Source organism: Salvelinus sp. IW2-2015, linkage group LG16 (assembly GCF_002910315.2).
Source record: "Salvelinus sp. IW2-2015 linkage group LG16, ASM291031v2, whole genome shotgun sequence".
In the NCBI taxonomy this organism is placed as follows: Eukaryota; Metazoa; Chordata; class Actinopteri; order Salmoniformes; family Salmonidae; genus Salvelinus; species Salvelinus sp. IW2-2015.
Window position 1 is genome coordinate 23,627,079 of NC_036856.1, and position 20,885 is coordinate 23,647,963.

Genomic DNA, 20,885 nt, shown 5'->3' on the forward strand with positions numbered 1-20,885 from the left:
AACCACCCAGAGAGATAATGAGAGAGGAGTATTTAATACAATATTGATGACAACAAAGGCTGTTGAGTCTGGCACAGAATAGAGCGATGGTTTGAGTAGATTAGTGAGCTAGAGAGCAAGCAGAAAGCACACAATAGAAGGATCTAAGTGTCCCAAATGAACCTAGTATAAGAGACCTCGCACAATATATACGACTATACAGCGAGCTATCTACACGATGCACACACTTGGTCAAAGAACATGGCAACGACATCAGGGATACTCTTAATCACCGAGCTACACGACGCAGGTATAGAGGACTCACACTCACACACAAGTGGCTGAAAAACTATATGAGGAGCTCGTAGGACCTGAGGTTCGCGGTCTTAATATGCCCTCCGTATACAATACACAACGACAAGCAACATCAAGCTCGGTCTGGAATCACCCAGACACATGTGCATCATAGCTGAGATGCACATATGACAACAGCAATAAAGCGAGTACGACAAGAGACGGTGGATATCTCATGGTTTTAAAAGCTCAGTTCAGTGACTCGTGAAGAAAACAACAAACATGCATTTATTACCTTCAGAGTCTTATAAACATGCACCTGTAAAATACAGACAACTTAACATGAGCACTATCTGAGTCGCTGAGAATGACACCCTATCTCATGGAAGCACGATCGACACGAGTCAATGAGGATTACGAGACTCCACGATGAGGGCCTTCGAGCGCAAAAGGTAACCAAAAGATCACTCGCGTCTGTAGTGTATAACTTTGGAGCCTAAAAGAGAGGTGTCGCACCGCCTGTACAACCATAACCCCTCTTTGGAAATCACGAGAAGTCGCTAAGTTGGTTGCGGTTACCACGTTTAGCACCACAGTCGATTAAGCTGCCTAAAGAGCACTAGATGCGTACATATGAGTTATTATGAGTGTAAAATTTCACGCTTCTACACTATTACCGAGCATTACATAGCCACACGACAGGTATCGACCACCACCCGCCCTTAAAGTAAATAAATCGGTAAGTTTCCCGCCACCTCATAGGGACGCCATAAAGACCTGGGCACCCAAGCAATCACCAACCACTCTCAATCGACGCACGTAGATTAGTATTAAACGGAGAGGAGAGAGATGCTATGTACACGAGAAAAGAGATGCCTAAGAAATGGATAACTAAAGGACCACACGACATATAGAGAGCACTTGACATGAGGATCAGGGAGTACCACCATACAGGAGAGACAGAAGCGCCGCACATACACCAGAACGCTTGACCCATCGATGGGATATATTATGGTGTTTATGAGGAGTCGTGAGGAAAGACGGAGGAGAAGACAGTACTAGGTCTCAAGCGCTTTATATGTGTCTTGCTTGGTTCTAGCCAGAGTTGAGACAGTGTTAGTCGGCTCGGGTGAGCAGCTAGAAACGGAGACGCATGGAAGGACGGGTTGATTTGGTCGACCCAAGTTGTAGACAGTCATGGTCTCACAGAATGGTCACTGGGTGGAAAACCACTCTAGATGTAGAGGCGAAATAATTCGCTCCTAATGTCACACGTGTATCTGTTTTGGACAGTAACTCTCACTTCAAATTATAAGTGGATTTATTCGGGCCAAGCGCTGAGGTGGAGGAGGAGAGGCTTTGGGCCGGATTCCTATAATGTCCGCTCTCCTGACGCTGCTCTTACGGGTAGAGCTCTTATACTCCTGAGCTAGATCAATCATCGCCTCATTCATCTCTCTGCGTATCAAGTGGGTCCATCGGAAAAGCAAAGGGCTTAAGCCACACGCCCACCACCATGCAACAATTTTTAGTGAGTTTTTGTTGCACAGGGAAAGCACACATTTCTGCTTGCGCTCAATATAAAGCTCACACGTCGCATTGTGTCGAGCGTTGTCTGTGAACACTCAAAGCATGCACCACTTGTGCTATTCACTATGACGCTTGACGTCATAACGTTCATCCCTGAAAAGGTGTTGCATTGTTCACGGGGACTGTTCGGACAGCATGGCGAAGATTTCAATGCTGTTCAGCAGAACGCCCAGCATACCGCGCCAAGGTCAAGTCTCACTGTCGACTAACGACACTCATAACGCGAGCACACGTCACAGGCATTGGAGGGAGAGAACGACAGGCAAATCGAACAATTTGTACTAGCACTCCAGTCCATGAGCCAGAGTATCGAGATTTTATTCTATGAGTGTCTCACATGATCATCTATTGTACTTGTTCCTACTTATGAGCACATGCACACACGTAGTGGGTCCATCTCTTGCGCTCACTCACTCGTCAAGGCAAGGTATATATACTGACTATCGTATATGAAGGTCGCCCAGGGCCAGCGCATCTTACAGTACTAGTGTTATCTTTATAGCACACACGGCAGACTCTCGGAGACCCTAATCACGGGGCATGCTAGTCCTGGTACTCTACACGAGACCACGTCCTCCGCGCTGCTGATAGACGAGAGAGATAAATGTATTCAGGCGATCGCACTGGTTCACGCAGGGACTCTATCTAAGGCCTGTAACACTTCACTTGGTAGGTAAGGAGGGACACAAACACTAAAATATATTTGGGGCACTGGTCTAATGATGTTTCTGAGTAAGAGAGAGTCGCGCTTGAGTATCTACACTGCGGAGGACTACTTGAGTTCTATATGCTTCGAGGAGGCAGCGTCGCTAGTAGACGTCTAAAGTCGTTGTAACATTGAGGTATATGCTTGATATACTAGGACGTATCCTCTTGTGGTGTAGCCTCGCTCTCTCGAGTCGAGAGTGGATCCACCACGCTATTCGAGAGACACTCGCGCCGCCAGTGCTATATTAGAAGGCAGCATAGTGAATACGTGTGAGTATCAAGCTCTATTGAGCACGGGAACTTGCTGGGTGAGACACATAGGCATAGACAGACACTTGTGTATTATCACAACAGAGCGCAGAGTTGCCTTGTTACAGCATCGCAGGGCTTGTACTATAATTTTGCTGCGGAGAGTGCGTTAGCCCCTCGCGACCTTGGATTAGAGTTCGTAAGACAGCGATTGGGTATTATGGGATGGTTGGTTAGGTGACTGTCGGTTGGCCAGGTTTCGTTCGTTGTTGTGCTCTTTGATTGGTTGAGTGAGGAGCTTGGGTTCGTCTTAATGTTGTGTGAGTCGCACAGATGAGGGGAGATAGGAAGAGAGGACTTTGGGCGTATGTGTGTGTATGTAACGCCATGAAATGGGATATGTGGGGGCTGTTGTAGATGTGTAGATGTGTCACGTTATGAAGGTGCACCTAAGGAACTCTTAGGCGCGAGCGTACCCGTGAGGTCACTGTGTAGTCTAGGTGCACAATGGCTGTAGCTCTCGAGTTGACAGAGTATGTGGAGTAGTGTGGAGAGAGATGACGGGCTAAGTAAGTTACGGAGCAAAGGGAGGTATGTATGTACTGTCTGATGGGAGGAAATCAAAGGAAATAGGCGAGAGAATCGCTTGACGCACAAAGGCTCTGTGAAGGGAGAGAAGAGGGAGTCGCACTGTAGCCACGCACTGTGTGTCGTATACGGAGTACATAGAGCGACGGGAATGAGTAGAGCGGTCCACTCGAATAGTATCACGTTGGCGTATGTACTGTTTAGACAGTGATGGGAGGTAATATAGAGTGGTAGAGAGGGAGATGTCAAACACTCTAGAGTTGTGTGGGCAAGCTGTGCATCAGGAGCGCGCATGAAGATGGATGGGAAGCGCAACTATGAGAGCTGAGACGAGACCTCTAATATCATCCTAGAACACATTAGTTAGATTTAGACTATTCACCTTGAGACACTTATTTTCGGTGGGTCACCGGACTACTTGGATCTTCGATATTAAAATGATGTAATTGTTGACTCGACTTCAGAGTTTTGGAATGTCTGACTCATGTGACCTGTCGTATCACCTACACAACAATGTATCGGCACAAACAAGGGGAATAAATAAGGAGAGATGAGAAAATGAGCGCATCCTGGGAACTGAAGTAAGTGCTGATGTACAAAGACGTGTCTGTGCGCGTACTATGGACGTCCCGGAGATTCAGAACCCATTATTGAGCAACGCAGTAATAACTTTGGGTTGAAGACGAGCCATGGGCAGCAGGTCGTATCTTGAGAAGGGGCCTGAGCATAGAATAGAGGAAGTCTTCTGAAGTGGAGGTTATATCACGAATGCTAGCATGTGGGAGGAGGGCTTGGGGCAGGCAGGGGCGCGCGCTGTGTGTGGAGTGTGGGTGAGGAGGTGTTGCTCACATTGTTCTGTGGCTCACAGTATCAGCAGGATATTGTCTCGAGCTGCACTCTGGTACAGGGTTGATATATGGATTGGGAAGGCTAGATCGCATCGGAGCGAGGCACGGATTAGTATGGTCGAATGAGATATCTCTCCACGAAGGAGAATGTATTTACCGATCGTCTCTGTCCCGTTAAGAGTCCGGGCATCGCTTGGATTGGGGCCAGTCGTCGCAGATGGTGCGGCAACATTCTCGCACTGGGGTTCGGTATAGTCATGGTAGTACTTGTGGTATAAGCCTCGCAGCCCTCGGTGTTATTGAACCAGATCACATGGTTCATAGGTAGAACACAGATAGAACTCTTGAGTATCCATCACCAGCAGTGCTAAGGAGGTCCCTGAGCAGCTGCACGCCGTGTGCCCAAGAGGGACTCTCCTCTAAAATCAGGAGTGCTTCTGCTGCTGCAGTGAGTTAGGCGTATGATTTGGTGTTCGAGTGGCCGCACTCGTCACGCTATCCGGGCAGCTAGACGACGGTAAGCGGAGAGTCAGTCCGAAGGACAGTTACAGGGAGTGTATGCCAGATTAGCTCCACGCGCGATCCAGATCCATCCTAAGAAACCAAGAAGTGTCTACCCGCCGTGGATCCTCGGCTGTGAGATCATGTCGTCTTCCCGTCGCTAACCGCCGCTCACGCAGAGTCCAAGTCCCGTGAGTGTAAGCTGTATTTGATAGATGGTGTGGGTATAGGTTTCTTGCTGGAGTGGAGCCATTCGGGAGTATCGTACCGCCTTGCGGAACGTCCCAATACCAGAACCTGAGAGTAGTGCCCTGCGATTCTGGTAGAGACCACGGCTCAACCCACCTCGGGACGTACTTATTTACACGGTTGCATCCAACGATAGGAGTCTCGTTCATCTCGCCTCAGACCTGTTCATAGAGTATTCACGGCTTAATGGTCTTCGAGAGCCAATCGCACATCTATTGTTATACTCACAACCATGACCAGCTAAACGAGCTATTAAGACGCCCTGTCGAGTGACCCCTCAGATATGATGCAGGCAATATTGGACGAAGTGTGCTACCGAAGACGCTCGTTCTACGGGACGAGGTAAGAGAGTGAGGCGAGGTCGCTGACGTTGAACTAACCTGGCTGCTTCGAGGCGTTACTACCGGACGAGCGAAGAGAGATCCTATCGCACCCGATTCGTTGAGGCCCGGTGGGGCTCCGCTCGGCAGTAAAACGGGTCCGGATAGGGGATTGTAGCCCAGGAGTGGCTGATGGAACTCTTCAGCTAGCTAGCCCTCGCGGGATATATTGGTGTTTACGCCAGAATCGACATTGACCAATAGTCACTCGATAGCAGCTAGTTAGCTGCAAGATCCAGGTGTAAATGTCCCAGAGCTTGCGGTGATATCCGGGGATATGGAGAGAAATAGGTCAGGTATGCTCTGGTCTGAGTCGCGTTGTACAAACTTGCGATACCCGCCTCCGAGCTAAAGGATAGCTGATGACCGCTAGCTGCGGTTAGCTGAATACTAACGTCTAGCTAGTGAGCTGGCATAGCCTTCTGTTCGTGGATTTCGGATACGAAGGCGAAGAATACTTTTGGATAAAACAGATCCGCCAGCACCACATTTGGTGAGTTTAGGTCTCTAATTAATAAGAACTCACCCACCTGCTTTGTCTAGGTTTTAATTTAAAGGAAAACCCAAAAGCCTGCAGACCCTAGGCCCTCAACGGAATGATTATGACACACCCCGCCTGGTCTAAAGGTTCTTTCCTTTTTCTTCCCCTGCATTTACAGAGATCTGAATCTCTGCGCCTCCTTCTTTCATCTCCGCTCTCTGGAGGCAAAGGCATGGTTGGAGTTCTAAGGGCTATCTGTGTTATGGTCACTTTTGATAATAAAAAAAAAAACATCGGTCAGAATATTATATGTTAATTGGGTAGAGCTGGTTTGCAGAGAGAGAGGACTGGGCATGATTTGAACTGAAGCTGGGATGAGGGTCTGGGTTGAGCAGGTGGGCAGGTCTGGGCAATGACCTCTTTGGGAGCATGGCTGGGTTATGTGGGACTTGACAGAGCAGGTGAACAATGTATGGCTGGAGACCCGGAGATAGAGGTGAGGGCTAAGCAAGGTAGGACTTGGGGGCTGGTCAGGTTCTAGGGGGGTGTTGTTTATGACAATCAGAGGAGCAGAATGTCTGTTTAGGCTGCTTTGTCCCTGTGACTCACACTCTGTCCTTGATTGATCTTGCTGTCCCTTTCTGGGGTCTTCCCTTGTGGCTGTGGCACACGTAGGGGCTGGCCTGGCCTTCCCTGTGGAGGAAGGGCTCTGCTTATCTCACTCGTGCCTCCCTCTCCCATGCGCTCTGCGTTCTCTGCTAGCAGATGTGTGCCAGTTTAGTGTGGCTAGGAGGGTGTCAGCGCAGTGTGCTTGTTTGTGACTTTGCTTTTGCTCATACAATCAGTTTGCCCACTTCCTAGAGCAGGGGTACTCAATCCCCTACGAGGTCCGGAGCCTGCTGGTTTTCTGTTCTACTTGATACTTAATTGCACCCACCTGGTGTCCCAGGTCTAAATCAGTCCTGGTTAGAGGGGAACAATGAAGAAACACATGGAACTGCCGGAGTTGAGGAAATATCTATTACATTTCGGGTTGTTAAACTTTTACTGCAATTGTGAAAGCTTTCAATTTTAATGTAAGATATCTGCAAACAATTAGTGGGTCCTGCTCTACCATTTGGGCATTCATTTATAATCAGGAGTGTCTTCCATCAGTATTATGTAGGAGTGATGCCACCCACCAGAGTCATTGAGCATTTGGGAAACAGCACTGTTAGCCTCAGTGCTGGGTTAGCTGCCTGGCCCCCTCCATGCTCAAACATCGCTCTCCTACATCAATAATGAATGGCTCCGGCCGTTAGGCAGGCAACAGCCGCATGGCTCAACAAAGGCTGCTCTCTTAGGGCCTGTCGGCATGGCAAACCGACATGCCCCATCGAGTGGAGGAAGCCATTGTGATGGAGAGGTGTAGAGTCTCTCCTAGTCAGTCATTCCGTCACTCTGAAGAGCTCTGTGGAGTTACCTTCATTCTCTCCCCCTCCCCCCATTTCTCTCTCCCCCCTTCCCGCTAATTTTCCCCTTAGCTACCTGATGATGACACCTATCTATATGTTAGCTAGCTAACTATAGCTTATGAAACAGATTGTCGGTTTTGTTTTTGGGGAAGAACATTTTTGCCATCCATGAGCTATCGTCGCTTTTTTTAATGACCAGCACTGTAGGTGCGCAAGACAACTTACCAGCATCATAGATCACGTATCGATGAATTCGTTGTGACATATGAAATAGAGTGATAGCGTATATACTACGTAAAACATTTATGACGCGTTAAATTGTGACGTGCGATCATATTCAGGTCCTGGATGTCAACAAACTTATTTTGACACGTCAAATAGTTTTAAATAGTATCTTTTTTGACATGCAAAGACCCCAAACGGCGTTCCATAGAAATCCTGGTTGAGAATGAAACGAGCTGAACAAATGAACAGCACAGCAAGTAAGTGAAAGAAATAGGTTTTGATTGTTTTACTGGTAATGGGACATGCGTAAATGCCAAACAAAATAACTTTTTGTGTAGAGCCTTTATTTAAACTAAGCAAGTTAGTTAACAACAAATCTTATTTACAATGAACGGCCAAACCGGACGACACTGTGCCAATTGTGCGTCTCCCTATGGGACTACCAATCACGGCCGGATGTGATGCAGCCTGGATTCGAACCAGGGACTGTAGTGATGCCTCTTACACTAAGATGCAGTGCTTTAGACCGCTGCATCCATGTGTGTTTAACTACTAGAATGCTTAAGGCTGCTGAAATGTTAAATATTGATTGACGGTGTCAGTTTTTTTTTGCAGGGAAAATATCGGATATCGGTATCGGCGAACAATTTCATATCTGTGCATCACTAGTCTGAATATTTTCCGAATGCACTGTATATTATATACATTTTCTGAAATTACAATGGAAATGTAACCAAAAAAAATCTGTGTAGCGCCTTTTAAATAAAGCTTGATTTATATTGCAGGAGGCTGGTTCTGGGGGTGAGACCAGAGGACCAGACTCAATGAGTTTCCAGCGAAATGTCAGAGAAGTCAGGGCAGAGCACCAAGGCAAAGGATGGCAAGACCAAGTATGCAACCCTTAGCCTCTTCAACACGTACAAGGGCAAGTCTCTGGAGACCCAGAAAACTGCAGGTACGCTCGTGCTTCCCATCACACACACACATTTTCTTTTTTTTTCAAGGTCTCGTTGTAAAATGTTTGCCTCTCCTTGTGGCTAGAGGCCAGTTTGGGTTTATCCATAATGCGGGGATGCGAACTCGTTGCTTTTCAGCGATATTTGCAGTTTTGATCTAAAAATAGACCATTCACGTGAATCGTGTAGATCTGAAGAAGAATTTAAAAAATCACGCAAAATCCAAAACCTGGAGAAACAAAACCAAGATAATGGAATTTGGGCTACCAAAAAAAAAAAAACTTCCCTATGTATTCCTGTCCGGGGAAACGGAGATTATTGTCATGGTAAACCTTAAACGCAGACCAAAGAACCCTACTCCTCACCCCAGGACACAATTTTCTGTCTATGGTGGTTTGGAAAGTTAACCGTTTTGAGATTAATCAAATGTGTATTGTATACATTACTTAYTCTCAAAAAATAGGCCCCAAAAAATCTCCGATTTGTCACACGTTTCCGCACAATTCATTTTCTGCCTTTTTGGGTCCTCACCAGTTTGCACCCCTGATAATAAATGTGATTATGTAAACTGCTCCTTGCTAAATGTCGAAATGTTTCATGCCCTCGTCCAGTGGCTGCCAGACATGGGCTCCAGAGTTTGGGTAAGGTTGCTGTCAGTCGGCGCATGCCCCCCCCTGCCAACCTGCCCAGCCTGAAGGCAGAGAACAAGGGCAACGACCCCAACGTTAACATTGTCCCCAAGGACGGCAGCGGCTGGGCCTCCAGACCCGAGGGAGGAGACGAGAGGTGAGATACTAGGGCTGTCCCTTACTGAATCTCTACATACACTGTTACTAGGTCATAGTTATTTTTGTCTTTAGGTTGTTTCTCAGCCCTAATAATAAACAACTACTCTCCATGATCTCTCCCCTCCCCCTCCTCTTTGTGTTGTGTGTATCAGGCAGTCCGATACCCCCCCACCCCAGCCTAACCCAGGGCCCCCCCAACCCCCAGAGGTCTCGTCCTCTATAGGGTGCAGCAGATCCTGGGCCAACAGCAAGCTGCCACCACCACAGCTAGATGGAGGAGCCCCTCGTGTGAGCAGCCAGTTCCACCAGGAGTTCCCCAGTTTGCAGGCGGCCGGAGAGCCGGAGAAAGGGGAGGGGCAGGAGGAAGAGCCTTATGGACCTGGACCCAGCCTCCGACCTCAGAGTACGAACACACACACACACACACACTCACTCACATAACCACACACACACACACACACACACACACACACACACACACACACACATTCCCCAGTCTGTCCTCAGAACATGAGCGTTGCACTCTTCTACCCGCTACTGATGGACCAAACTACCCGACCCAAAGGTTGTTACTCTACCACAGAAATGACTGGCCTGTGTTGTCTTGTCTCTGCTCCCCTATAGATGTTGGTAGTTGGCGCGAGGGCGGGGGAAAGAATCTGACCACCTCAGCTAGCCCTTCTGAGATGGACAGCTGTGGGCCAGAGGAGGGAGGGGCAGCGCTCAGCACCCCCTCACCCCCTGGGGAGGTGGAGGAGAGGGGCAGGGTGCCCCCTATTGAGAAGAAAGAGGAGARGGAGAGGCTGCCCCTGTCTGCCAAGCCTGCACCCCTCTCCTCTCAGCCCAAGCTACAACCCCCCTCTGTTCCAGCCCAGCCTAAACTCAATGGGGGCCAGCAGGCCCATGCCGGTGTGCCTCCCCAGTTCCACCCCCAGTTCAGGGGCATGATGCCACCCTACGTAAGTGACGGACTGATTATTGATTTTGCTTGGTATTAATTTATAATGCCCGCCCACTTGATTCAGTTCCTGATCGAACATGATGGTTTTCCTCCTTACGGCCCATTCACCAACAAACAAAACATTGTTAAATATTAAGGACATTTGTCAAAACTATAACATAATGTGCACACAATTTGAAGATATGTTAATTATATGTGACGGAAAATGATAGAAAACATTTTAATCTTTGTTTTTTACCTCGTCAGAAGCTGGCGTTCGTTAGCATTCTCATTAGCTTGGACTGGGCGGGTTTGCTAGTTAGCATATTAGACTATCTAATGGTCGTTATCAATGCAGGCTCTATCCCTTTTCTTTTGAAGATCAATACTTGAAATGGCAATGTTGTTAGACAAGGAATATCAATGACAAACAGTGCAAAAATGTTTTATTCAGATAATTGCAATCTGTTACGAGCCCTTTCCCAACAAAGCAGAGTTAAAAAGTAACATGTTGCAAAAAGGAAATGTAACACAATAACGAGACTGTATACAAGGAGTACCGGTACCTAGTCAATGTGCAGGGGAACAAGGTAATTGAGGCAGAATGTACATGTATGTAAGGGTTAACGTGACTAGGCAATCAGGATAGAAAATAGAGTAGCAGCAGCGTATGTAACGATTGTGAAGTGTGTCTCTGGGTGTGTGTGAGCGTATGTGGTGTGTGTGGGGGGGTAGAGTCCAGTGAGTGTGCATAGAGCTGGTGCAAGAGAGTCGGTACATATTAAAAGGGGGTCGATGCAAATAGTCAGGGTAGCCATTTGATTAACTGTTCAGCAGTCTTATGGCTTTGGGGTAGAAGCTGTTCAGACGCCTTGTTGCTCCGGTACCGCTTGCCGTGCGGTAGCAGAGAGAACAGTCTATGACACCGCCTGGTATAGATGTCCTGCAATGGTGCAGCAGTGGAACTTTTGAGGATCTGAAGGCCCATGCCAAATCTTTTCAGCCTCCTACGGGGGAAGAGGCGATGCTGTGCCCTCTTTACGACTGTGTTTGGGTGTTTGGACCATGATAGATTATTAATGATGTGACATTTAAACTGCCTGTTTATCGATAAAATTCCACGTACATTCACAATGCAGAATAATGGTCCTATTACGTATGTATGACCTCCAGGGCCGGGTAATTCATTTATATCTACCACGACCCTTTACAGACACAGAACGTGGTACAGTAACATGTCTGTAATTTATACATTTTCAGACAATAAAAATAAAGTGACATCAGACAGTAGAATTTTGCTCTGGCATAAAGTTCTTTATTGTTTCCCCGACCACAACAAACGTTGCTGATTGATGTGCTGCTGTGTTTATGCAGTTTTTTAGATGTGCTTTCTATCGACTAAATGTCTTGGAAGTTGCAATATTTAACTTTTAAAGTACTTTTTTAGGAAATGGGGATCTGCGCGCATGCAGTCTAGGATTGACAGTTCTGGTTGCTTAGTGATGGAAGTTAGTCCTGGTTCAGCAGCGGCAAGTAAAATGTAGTTCATATCTCCAGAGAAGGTTTTGTGTCAGCATTTAAAAAGCCGTAGTGTAGGGCCTTCCGAGTGGCGCAGCGGTCTAAGGCAATGCATCGCAATCGTCTCTACGGACCCGGGTTCGATTCTGTGTTGTCGTAGCTGGCCACGACCGGGAGCCCATGAGGCGGTGGTCCTTGTCCCATTGCGCTCTGGCGACTCCTTGTGGCGGGCCGGGCGCATGCACGCTGACATGGTCGCCAGTTGTACAGTGTTTCCWACGACACGTTGGTACGGCTGGCTTCCGGGTTAAGCGAGAAGGGTGTCAAGAAGCAGTGCTGCTTGGCTGGGTCGTCTGTCGGAGACGACCTTCGCCTCTCCCSAGTCCATACGATGGAACAAGACTGTAACTACCAATTGGATATCATAATATTGGGGAGAAAAATGGGTAAAGAGTACATACACAAATATCCAGTAAAAATAAACGTAGTATAACCTACCCTAACGGACAAACAAACATGCTGTAGCCAAGACGTTTTCAAGGGGCCACATACTGTTATATCTGAAAAGAGTAATCGATACAGGCTATTCTGGTAGCCTACTGTAATTTCATATTATGAGACAAAAACGCCCTCAGCAACGAAGAGTAGCCTACGCCATGCGCACAAGACTGGCCCGAAGATACTGTACGACATCGGTCCCATTAATAGCCTAAGCTAGGATATTCTACATACAACAGACCGAAGTCTGAACACATACTCCCATCTCTAGTGAAGAGACCGAGCAGAAAGGCCAGCGTCAGAGAGGGGCAGGCAGAACCGTACGCACATGTCTTGGTAGTCTGCATCTCGCAATGTCTTAATTGTCTTGCATGCCTCGCAAATTCACAAGTATTCTAAAGTTCGCCTCTTCCTCTGCTTTTATTTAAATTACGTCATTTTCCACAGGGCTTTAAAGCGATATTATCTAGTTAGGCTATAACACAGAAAATAATGTGTTGTGATAACTGCACTGGGGGCGTGCTTTGCCTTCTGTTTCCTGTAGTCCACGATCAACTCTTTTGTCTTGCTGATGTTGAGGGAGAGGTTGTTGTCCTGGCACCACACTGCCAGGTCTCTGACCTCCTCCCTATAAGCTGTCTCATCGGTGATCAAGCCTACCACCGTCTAGTCGTCAGCGAACTTAATGGTTGTCTTGGAGTCGTGGGTGAACAGGGAGTACAGGAGGTGATAAAGCACGCACCCCTGAGGTGCCCCCGTGTTGAGGGTCAGCGTGGTGGATGTGTTGCCTATCCTCACCACCTGGGGCCGGCCTGTCAGGAAGTTCCGGATCCAGATGGAGATGTTCAGCTTAGGGATGAGCTTGTTGAACGCTGAGTTGTAGTCAATGAACCGCATTCTCACATAAGTGTTCCTTTTGTCCAGGTGGGAAAGGACAGTGTGGAGTGCAATAGAGATTGCATCATCTGTGGATATGTTGGGGCGTAATGAAAATTGGAGTGGATCCAGGGTGTCTGTGATGATGGCGTTGATGTGAGCTATGACCAGCCTTCCATAGCATTTCATGGCTACCGATGTGAGTGCTACGGGTTGACAGTCATTTAGACAGGTTACCTTGGCTTCCTTAGGCACAGGGACTATGGTGGTCTGCTTGAAACATGTAGGTATTAGGGACTCGGTCAGGGCGAGGTTAAAAATGTCAGTGAAGACACTTGCCAGCTGGTCAGCGCATGCTCTGAATACGCATCCTGGTAATCCGTCTGGCCCTGCAGCYTTGTGAATGTTGACTTGTTTAAAGGTCTTACTCACGTCGGCTAAGGAGAGCTTGGTCACCCAGACAGCTGGTGCTCTCATTGCTTCAGTGTTGCTAGTCACGAAGCGAACATAGAAGACGTTTAGCTCGTCTGGTAGGCTCGCGTCACTGGGCAGCTTGCGGCTGGTTTTCCCTTTGTAATCCGTGATAGTTTGCAATCCCTGCCACATTCAACGAGTATCAGAGCCGGTGTAGTAGGATTCGATCATGGTCCTGTTTGATGGTTCATTGGAGTCGGGATTTCTTATAAACGTCTGATTAGTGTCCTGCTCCTTGAAAGAGGCAGCTTTAACTCAGTGTGGATGTTGCCTGTAATCCATGGCTTCTGGTTGGGTTATGTACGTACGGTCACTGTGGGGACGACGTTGTCGATGCGCTTATTAATGAAGCCTGCGACTGAGGTGGTAAACTCCTCCAATGCCATCGGATGAATCCCGGAACATATTCAAGTCCGGTAGCTTAGATAACAAAAGTTTAAATGTTTTCTATACTTTTACTCAACATAGTATTAACATATCTTTCTAATTCTGTAATAGTTTTGACATTGAATTTGTATTTAATTATGTTTTGCTTGTGACTGGGCCGGAAGTAGGAAAACAATCGCAACAAATTGGATGCGCTCTTGTTGCCAGGCGTCGTAAGGTGAATAAAAAGCTGTAGAATGTCTTACCTGATGTGGGATGTTTTCTTGACAATCGTTGCTAGTTTGCTAAACATTTCTTTAACCTTGCAGAGTAGGATTCTCCTAGTAATGGCTGTGTGTTTCTGTGTCCTGTTCTAGATGTTCAATGCGTATCCCAGGATGCCCTTTGCTCCAGTGCCAGGGAACATCAGATACCCTGTTCCACAGGATGGAGCCAGGTGAGTACACACACATCTACATCCCAACACTATTCATCATTATAACAACACAACTTCCTAGACCTCGCATCACCCATTCCTCAGTGTACTGACCCTCCTGTGTGTTGGGTCCCCAGGAGAGTCCGTCCCCAGCACGGGCCCCCCCAGGCCTGGATCAAGGACCCAGATAGACCCTCCATCATCAGCGCCACAGAGCTCAAAGAGCTTGACAACCTGGACACAGAGGCTGACGAGGGCTGGGCTGGTAAGACTCATCTGTATTTATACATAATGATTCTTTACCTTCATTACGTTTTAGTAGCTTTTCACGTAAACTCGATGTAACGGTAACCCTCATCTTTCCCTATCTGTTCTCCAGGAGCTCAGATGGAGGTCGACTACACAGAGAAACTCAACTTCAGTGATGACGAGGAGAACCATGCCGCCAAAGAGAAAGGGGAAAACTGGTGAGTCTCACTGAAGAAGGTGCTTCCTTTTCTGCCTCACTACCAGGGTGTGATAGACTGTTTGAACCTTGGTTTTCTGTACACCTCAAGACTCCTAACCATTGCACTCTCTCTGTCTCACTCACTCAGGGAGTGGATGGGTAAATTGGAGCGGATGAGGGCGCAGCGCACGTCAGACGGCCAGGAGGGCAGCAAAGGCTCATGGGTAGATAGAAGGGACCCCAGGGTGCTTTCCCCAGGCAGTAAGGGGGTGTACAAGACCGGCCCACCACAGGACCATCAGGTGAGGCTGAGGGTGGCTGGTTGGCTCGGTTTGCGGTGTGTTTGACTGGATGGAGGGGTCCAGGACTAATGCGCCATCAAGAGCTTTACTATACAAGTTAATTTAGGTTTTGGAGGTTTTAAGGTAAAGTAGTAGTGTTAGATCATCTTTTTCACTCTATCTCTAGGGTCAGCCAGGTGGGCGCTCGGTGGGCAGCGGAGCCCCTCGCGTGGCCAAACCCCCCACCATTGCTCCCCCTGCTGGTGAGGAGGAGTGCGAGGCCTGGCGCCAGAAACACAAGAAGCAGGACCTGTCGGAAGCGGTAGAAAGAGCCAGGCGGAGGAGAGAAGAGGAGGAGAGGAGGATGGAAGAGCAGAGACTCGCCGCTTGCGCAGAGAAACTCAAACGCCTCAACGAGAAACTCCGCCCGGCAACAGATGCCAAGCCCGGCCCTGCCGCCGAGACAACCAATGAAGAGACTGGAGCTGTGTGTGAAGACACACCTCTTTTGTCTGTTCTTCCCCCTGTCTCCAACCCTGCACCATCACAGCCTGCCCCTTCCTCTCAGCTCCCGAACATATCAGCCCCTCTCCAAGACCGAGAGAGTGTGGAGAGGGAAAGGATTGAGAGGGAGAGAGAGAGGGTGGAGAGAGTAGAGCCTAGTGCGAAGGAAGAGAGTCAGTTTGTGCCTCGCCAGCCCAGCCCTCCAGTCCAGAGACCATTGTCCATACCCCCAGAGCCTCGGCTCGGAGAGGGTCCCCTGCGCTTGGTGGGCCCCCTGAGTGAGGTGAGCCCTCTGGTAGAGGAATGCCAGACTGAGAGACTGACGCCCATGCCTATCAGAGACTACTTCAGCACCGATGAGAGCAGAGGTGAGCCCCCTGGCAGAGCCCTGTGTTTCCACCAACATAAATTAACCAGCTGCTTTACCTCCCACACTTTCACAACAAGCAGAGACCCTATTTGTTTATTCCAATAACAAGGTTTTGTTTAATTTCAGTGTGACTGTCTTTCTCTCTCTCTTTCTCTCTCTAGTGGAGGAACCTGTGCCACTCACTCTGCCCCTTATGGACCCCCTCAGTGGTGGAGAGGACGCCCCTGTGGCCCCCCTGGACCTTGAGGGAGAGGTGGGGGCTGCCATGCGCCCCTCTCTCACCTCTGGATACTCTAAACAGTTCCAGAAGTCTCTGCCCCCGCGCTTCCTCCGGCAGCAGGTATTGGACTTGTGTTGCTTAATTTTTTCCAAGGGGAATTTCAGATGTGAAATTGGATATAGAAAACAGTTACCAAATTCCATTACATTCCATCTCTGAAGTCCTGATCTTTTTAATGTTGTCCATGTTATTTTGAAGAGAATCCCTGTATCTAACTCTTACTTTTTTCTCCTTGCAGGAGCAGATGAAGCAGCAGTGGCAGCAGCAGCAACAGCAGCAGGGGGGTGGTGGTGGGGCTGTGTCCCCATCAGGAGGAGGTGCGGGTGGAGGATGTGTAGCTGCCTCCCAGCAGCAGCACCGCTCCCTGTACCAGCCCGTCGGCCCCCCTCACCACCAGCATCAGCAGCACCTGGCTAACATGGGCTTTGACCCCCGCTGGCTCATGATGCAGTCATATATGGACCCCCGCATTATGTCTGGAAGACCACCGCTCGACATGCCAAACATGCACCCTGGACCTGGTACGGCAATACTGACATAGTGTGTCTGTTTTGATTGTTTAGGTTTGCTTATCTTCAGTGTATGTGTTTGGCACAAAAGCCATGAATTGTTAATGAGATATATATATATATATATATATATATAAATATATATAAATAAACATTTTGACTGTCCCTTCTCCTCGTCTACAGGGCGGATTCCTCCTAAGCAGATAGTTCGTAGAGAGCCAGGAGACAGCTCCAGTTCTGACTCCTTCGACCACCTGACCAGGCCCATACGGGACCATAGTCTCCCTTCTGAACCGCGCATAGTATGGGGGTCTGACCCATACCCCCAAACTGAACCCCTGCTCTCTGTCACACCCCCTAAAGGACGGGAGGACGAGGACAGCAGGTGAGTAGACAACAACACTCAGGCTGCATCTTATTACACTAACCTGGCGGCAGGTAGCCTAGTGGTTAGAGCGTTGTGCCAGTAACCGAAAGGTTGCTAGATCGAATCCCTGAGCTGACAAGGTAAAAATCTGTCATTCTGCCCCTGAACAAGGCAGTTAACCCACAGTTCCTAGGCTGTCATTGTAAATAGGAATTTGTTCTTAATTGACTTGCGTAGTTAAATAAAGGTTAAACAAAACATTTTATTTTTAATTTCTTGTCTCCACGGTAGATAGGAATAAGAGGAAGCCACTTTAGATCAAAAGCCCTTCTGTCATCAAGTGTGCTCCAGTTGTCCACCAAGTTCGTAGAGTTTTTTTAAATTAAAACATCTCTCCTTTTTCCCAGATTGGACTCGGGGTTGGAGATGGAAAGGGGTCTCCCAGCCATGTACCCCAGCCAGGATCACAATCCCCTGAAACCCTGTGGCAAATCAGACCTTTTCAGAGACCCCACAAAGCCCCTGTCAGGATTCGGCCCAGGCCCAGAGGAGGCTCCAGAACCCCTGCAGACAGAAATAGGGCCTGGTGGGTCTCCCTTTGAGCCAGTGGAGCCTAGCCTGCCCACTGGAGAGGTGGAGGCTCTGGGACAGGCCATGCTACAGAGTACTATCTCCCAGGGCTCCAGCCACTCCCTCAAACTGGATGAGCCCAGGTTCGACAGCCTCCACCTGGGCACAAAGACACTTGAGCTCCAGGATCCAGAAGAGAGGCCAGGCGCGGAAGATATAAAGGCCAGTAAAGAGCCTTTCTCCCAGGCTGCTGTGGCCGGGGACACCCCTCCAGCTGACGGCCTCCACAAGCTAGAGAAGCCGGCCCCCAGCAAGCAGAAGGCTGAGCTGCGCTGGGGAGGGAGGTCTGGGGCCGGCCGTAGGGACGGACCAGGGGGAGAGAGGCCGGTACGCAGGTCTGGACCCATTAAGAAACCTGTACTCAGAGACATGAAGGAAGAACGAGAGCAGCGGGAGGAGAGAGAGCGACACCGTGAGAGAGGAGAAAAGGGGGAGAGACCCAAGAAGGAGGAGCGAGGAGAAGTGAAAGCTGCCTCCGCTGCTGCTGCGGTGTCTGAGGGCCCCAGGGACAGACCCCACGGGGAGAAGGAGAGGGACAGACCCCACGGGGAGAAGGAGAGGGACAGACCCCACGGGGAGAAGGAGAGGGACAGACCCCACGGGGAGAAGGAGAGGACAGACCCCACGGGAGAAGGGAGAGGGACAGACCCCACGGGGAGAGGGACAGACCCCACGGGGAGAGGGACAGACCCCACGGGGAAGGGACAGACCCGCACGGGGAGAGGGACAGACCCCACGGGGAGAGGGACAGACCCCACGGGGAGAGGGACAGACCCCACGGGGAGAGGGACAGGGACAGACCCCACGGGGAGAGGGACAGGGATGGGAAGAGTGAGGCCCCTGAGACAGAGGGGTCTGGGAAGGGCCCCCAGAAATCCAGAGATACACATGCCCCGATACCAGCCTCCCAGGACGACAAGACAGACCAACTACCGACCCATGACAAAAACCCTGAACCTAAATTACCCTCTAGGAAGGAGCCCAACCTCCCCCCACGGACCTACCGCCGTGAGGAGAGGGAAAGAGACCAGGAGAGAGAGATGGAAAGGGACAGAGAGCGAGACTGGCCGGCTGATGGTTTTAGAGGCCGAGGCAGAGGGGAGTACTACTCTCGAGGACGGAGTTTCCGGGGGACTTACATTGGTCGAAGTAGAGGTGGCCGGGGTCGTAGTCGATGGGAGTACCCTTATCAGGAGCCGCGCTCGCGCTCAGACTTTCCTGCCGTCAGTGGCGCTGCTGCCTTCCGCTGCCGTGAAGAGAGCGAGACGCGCAGCGAGAGCTCAGACTTCGAAGTGATGCCCAAACGCAGACGGCGTCGTGGTTCCGATACCGACTCAGAGAGCGAAGGAGGACGGGAGTCCGCTAGCGACACTGGGGCTTCAGACCGTGAGCCCAGTGCCAAACCACCCCGATCGCTCCGCAGTGAAATACCAGGAGAGCCCCGCTCTGGACCACACAAACCTGGCTTCGGACCCCATCACCTGGGGGAGAAAGGAGGGCCCAGAGGAGGAGACGAGGGAAGGCCCAAGCCAGGCTTCCTGCCCAAAGGAGATCCTTCACGGCGGGGGAGAGGGGGACTGTACAGCAGGCGAGGGGGAGCCAGGGAGAGAGGAGGTCCTAGGTCAGCTCCTCTCAGACGACCAGGAACTAGAGAGTCGTCCTCCCAGTGGCCCTCTAAACCCATGGAGACCTTCCGCCCCGAGGACACAGAACCCTCGTCATCACGCTATGACAACTGGGACCACCACTCTGACCGACGGCCCGTTCGAGGAGACAGAGACCGACAGTTCGAGGGGAAGAAGTTTGGGGAGGGGGGACCCCAGAGTAGCAGAGACAGAGAGAGGCCCCGTCGCCCTCGGCCAGCCCGACCCCCCAGACAGGACAAACCCCCCCGCTTCCGAAGGCTGAAGGAGAGAGAGGCTGCAGTCTTAGCTGGAGGAGACACAGGACCAGGACCCACCTCCACTGCCCCCGTCCCAGCCTTAGTGCCTGGCCCTGTCTCCCTGTCCCCTACCCTCTCCAGAGCTTCAGGGACCCCTGTCACCATGCCTGTAGAGGGGGGACCCACAGCCGCTGACCTGCACCTGACCTCTGACCCAGCCCTGCCTGATGCCACCCCTCCCACCACCTCTGCCATGGGCACCAAGTCACCTGACTTTTCCAACCAGAACTCTTCTGACCAGGCCAACGAGGAGTGGGAGACGGCGTCGGAGAGTAGTGACTTTAACGAGCGTAGAGAACGGGAGGAGAGGAGGGGAGCGCGGGAGGCTGCTAGTGGCACTGCCCAGCCCTCGACACCAGCCCCCCTACCCCCTCAGGGCTCAGCACCCCCCAGTAGGACCCCCACCGAGGGAGGGGTGACACCCAAACGCGAGGCAGCCGGGCCCGCCGGGGGCAGGAGGAGTTTCTCCAGTCAGCGTCCGGTGGAGAGGCAGAACCGCTGGGGGAACAGCGGACCCAAACCAGGCCGCGGCTACGCAGGGGGGAAGGGAGAGAGGCGAGGAGGTGGCAAGGCTGGACGCAGAGGGTGAGTCATCCACCAATTTCACACCATGATTTGGTTTGTCCTTGAGTCTTGTTCACTGACTGTTTGCATGTTATATCTTCACTGTTAACATAATGAGCAATATCTTATTAAACAACCAAACTCCAATACCATGCGCTTCTGTTTTCGTTTCTGTGTGTGAATAAAAGCTGTAGAAGCACTCTCTTCCTGAAGGACAAATGTTTCTCATCTCCTTTCGTATCCTGTTCTAGTTGCTGGGTACACATCACTTTTAAATACCGATACCGATTAATCGGCCGATTTAAATTATTATTATTTTTTAAATAATAATAATAGATTTTTWAAAATTAAATTTCAAAAATAAATGTATTTGTAATATAATGACAATTACAACAATACTGAATTAACACTTTTCTTTTACCTTAATATAATACATCAATACAATCAATTTAGCCTCAAATAAATAATGAAACATGTTCAATTTGGTTTAAATAATGCAAAAACAAAGTGTTGGAGRAGAAAGTAAAAGTGCAATATGTGCCATGTAAAAAAAGCTAACGTTTAAGTTCCTTGCTTAGAACATGAGAACATA

The 20,885-nt window shown here is 49.7% G+C and overlaps 1 protein-coding gene across 1 annotated transcript in view; it reads left to right on the top strand.

Annotated features, from left to right (window-relative positions):
* The window catches only part of LOC111975967 (protein PRRC2C), a 67,022-nt gene that overhangs the window by 10,838 nt on the left and 35,299 nt on the right, over window positions 1-20,885 (top strand). Inside the window, 14 exon segments of the mRNA XM_070447415.1 lie at window positions 8,332-8,501; window positions 9,114-9,288; window positions 9,443-9,693; window positions 9,915-10,249; window positions 14,340-14,419; window positions 14,536-14,663; window positions 14,778-14,865; window positions 14,995-15,148; window positions 15,315-15,999; window positions 16,163-16,341; window positions 16,520-16,802; window positions 16,974-17,175; window positions 17,565-18,486; window positions 18,489-20,314. Of these exon segments, the coding sequence (XP_070303516.1) occupies window positions 8,387-8,501; window positions 9,114-9,288; window positions 9,443-9,693; window positions 9,915-10,249; window positions 14,340-14,419; window positions 14,536-14,663; window positions 14,778-14,865; window positions 14,995-15,148; window positions 15,315-15,999; window positions 16,163-16,341; window positions 16,520-16,802; window positions 16,974-17,175; window positions 17,565-18,486; window positions 18,489-20,314 (5,423 nt within the window). The 5' untranslated portion in view covers window positions 8,332-8,386.